This window comes from Atta cephalotes (genome assembly GCF_000143395.1).
Source record: "Atta cephalotes unplaced genomic scaffold scaffold00014, whole genome shotgun sequence".
In the NCBI taxonomy this organism is placed as follows: Eukaryota; Metazoa; Arthropoda; class Insecta; order Hymenoptera; family Formicidae; genus Atta; species Atta cephalotes.
The window spans coordinates 2,730,620-2,732,611 of NW_012130078.1; the positions used below are offsets into that span (position 1 = coordinate 2,730,620).

General features: G+C 32.8%; 2 protein-coding genes across 2 annotated transcripts in view; one reads left to right on the forward strand and one right to left on the reverse strand.

Annotated features, from left to right (window-relative positions):
• Window positions 1-539, forward strand: part of LOC105617763 (neuronal acetylcholine receptor subunit alpha-2-like) — a 3,494-nt gene extending 2,955 nt beyond the window's left edge. Inside the window, exon 7 of the mRNA XM_012199317.1 lies at window positions 187-539. Coding sequence (XP_012054707.1) covers window positions 187-539 — 353 coding nt within the window. The remainder of the gene's footprint in view (window positions 1-186) is intronic.
• Window positions 540-1,343: 804 nt separating this feature from the next.
• Window positions 1,344-1,992, reverse strand: part of LOC105617764 (neuralized-like protein 2) — a 3,630-nt gene continuing 2,981 nt past the window's right edge. Inside the window, exons 2-3 of the mRNA XM_012199318.1 lie at window positions 1,541-1,873; window positions 1,344-1,465 (exon numbers count right to left, since the gene is read on the reverse strand). Of these exons, the coding sequence (XP_012054708.1) occupies window positions 1,344-1,465; window positions 1,541-1,873 (455 nt within the window). The remainder of the gene's footprint in view (window positions 1,466-1,540; window positions 1,874-1,992) is intronic.

The window sequence follows — 1,992 nt, forward strand, 5'->3', positions numbered from 1 at the left end:
AATGGAAAAATAATGGATTTCTTTTTATTACACCTAATATATCAATTTCTGAAAAATTAATTCACCCACTTATATATTTAAATCATCTGACCGCTAGCTTTTTAGATAATTTTTTTTCAGTTTACATGTAATAGAGAGAAACAAAAAGAAAAGAAGGAAAACAATCTGAAATGTTTTTTATTTTAGTCTTCTTTTACGAGAGCTCTCTTGGGATAGCAACATTCACTCTCATTGTTACCAGTATCTTGCGGCATCTGCAAGAATTGACTACCGAGCCACCCATGTGGATCTCAACCGTCACGACATCCATTTTGCGCAGTCGAGTTGGACAAATTCTTCTAATTAGCATTCTAGACCCAGCTGTGACAGCCAAAATAGAAGCAGACATGGACGATAATACCGACCTCGTGCAATCGAATAGCAAAAGATCACCATGGAAATATATTATAGTGCTCATAGGATGGTTAGCATTCCTAAGCATATTTCTCGCTTATATTGTACTGTTGAGTACATGTTTCCCTACGTACTATACCATATAACATTAATTCTCTCTTTAATATACGAAATAAATTTATTTTAAATGATGTTGAGGATATGTATCTTGTTGTTAAGTGACATGATTATATAACAAGGAATATAAATTTAGAAAAATATATATCAGTTTATATATATATATATGTGTGTGTGTACAAATATATTGGATATATATGGACAGACTGGATTCTGATATCGATATATTTTTGTTTTCTTCTTATAAATACCTTTATTTTGTAAAACAAGTTTGCTTTGGACATTTATACTAACATTGTTCGTTTTTATTTGTTTAACAACAGTGCCAATTGTAACTTAATCTACATATCTCATAAATAGAGAAATCAGGAAATATAAGTAAAATAAAAGTAACTGCCTGAAAATATATCTAACTTTTATACATATATGGCATTGTTATACCCCATGTTATTTCCAAATAATAATATATTTAAACTTTCAATATGATCTCGCTGAATTTTTCGATTTTGCAGCGATCAACATTTCGTTACACTATATACACGTTATGATTTAGCGTTTCTGCCTCAGAAAAATCTTCAAAACGCACAAAAAGAATTCTCCATTATTATTATTAAACGTAGTCAATCATTTCTATCGTATACATTTCGAAAAGATATGTTTATAGAAACGAATATTCGTACCAACGCTTTGAATCAACATGATTCGGCAGTCTTCAATAATGAATAGAATATACATGTTACGCATATATAAACACTGAAGATATCACTGGGAAAAGATATAGAAATTGACAGATAATGTTTCCTAACATATGCAAAAGCGGAATGAGCTGATTCTCACTGCGATTGATATAAGAGATAATCTTTCAGCAGTCTCGGCAAAGGGAGCAGATTGACTGCGTTTCTCTTGGTGTATTGTAATATAGCATCACGGCATGCACTCTGTAATGTTGATACTGCTGAAACATACAGAAACAATCTAGAAACTGTGCTGAATAAAGAAACAGGATATGATTTAGGACATAGATACTTACCTCCATACAATTGAACTATTCGAACTTGTTTCGTGGTACCGTAAACATCCACAACTGCACGCAAAGGTCCCGCTTTATAAGGAATATCCTTGCCGCATACACCCTGATCCTCACCGTTAATGATAAAATGCATTTCTGCTTTATCAGGACAACCGGCCTGCGGTACATACATGATACCAATACGACTACCTGCATCTGTAGGCAGGATGCATTGAGAAGAACCGTCTATATTTGGTTTTAGAGCATTAAAAGGAATAACACCGCGTGACGTTTGCACGTTGACTCCATCTGTGACCAATTTCTTCTCTCTGGCTGGTATTCCTGGTGGTAGTCCTTTTTATGAACAAATATATAACATTCAGCAAGTGTATAACATATATAAATTTTTAAATCATCTAATACATATCATTGTTCGTGCTCTTTTATTATGTCTAGATATTTTCCTAATTATA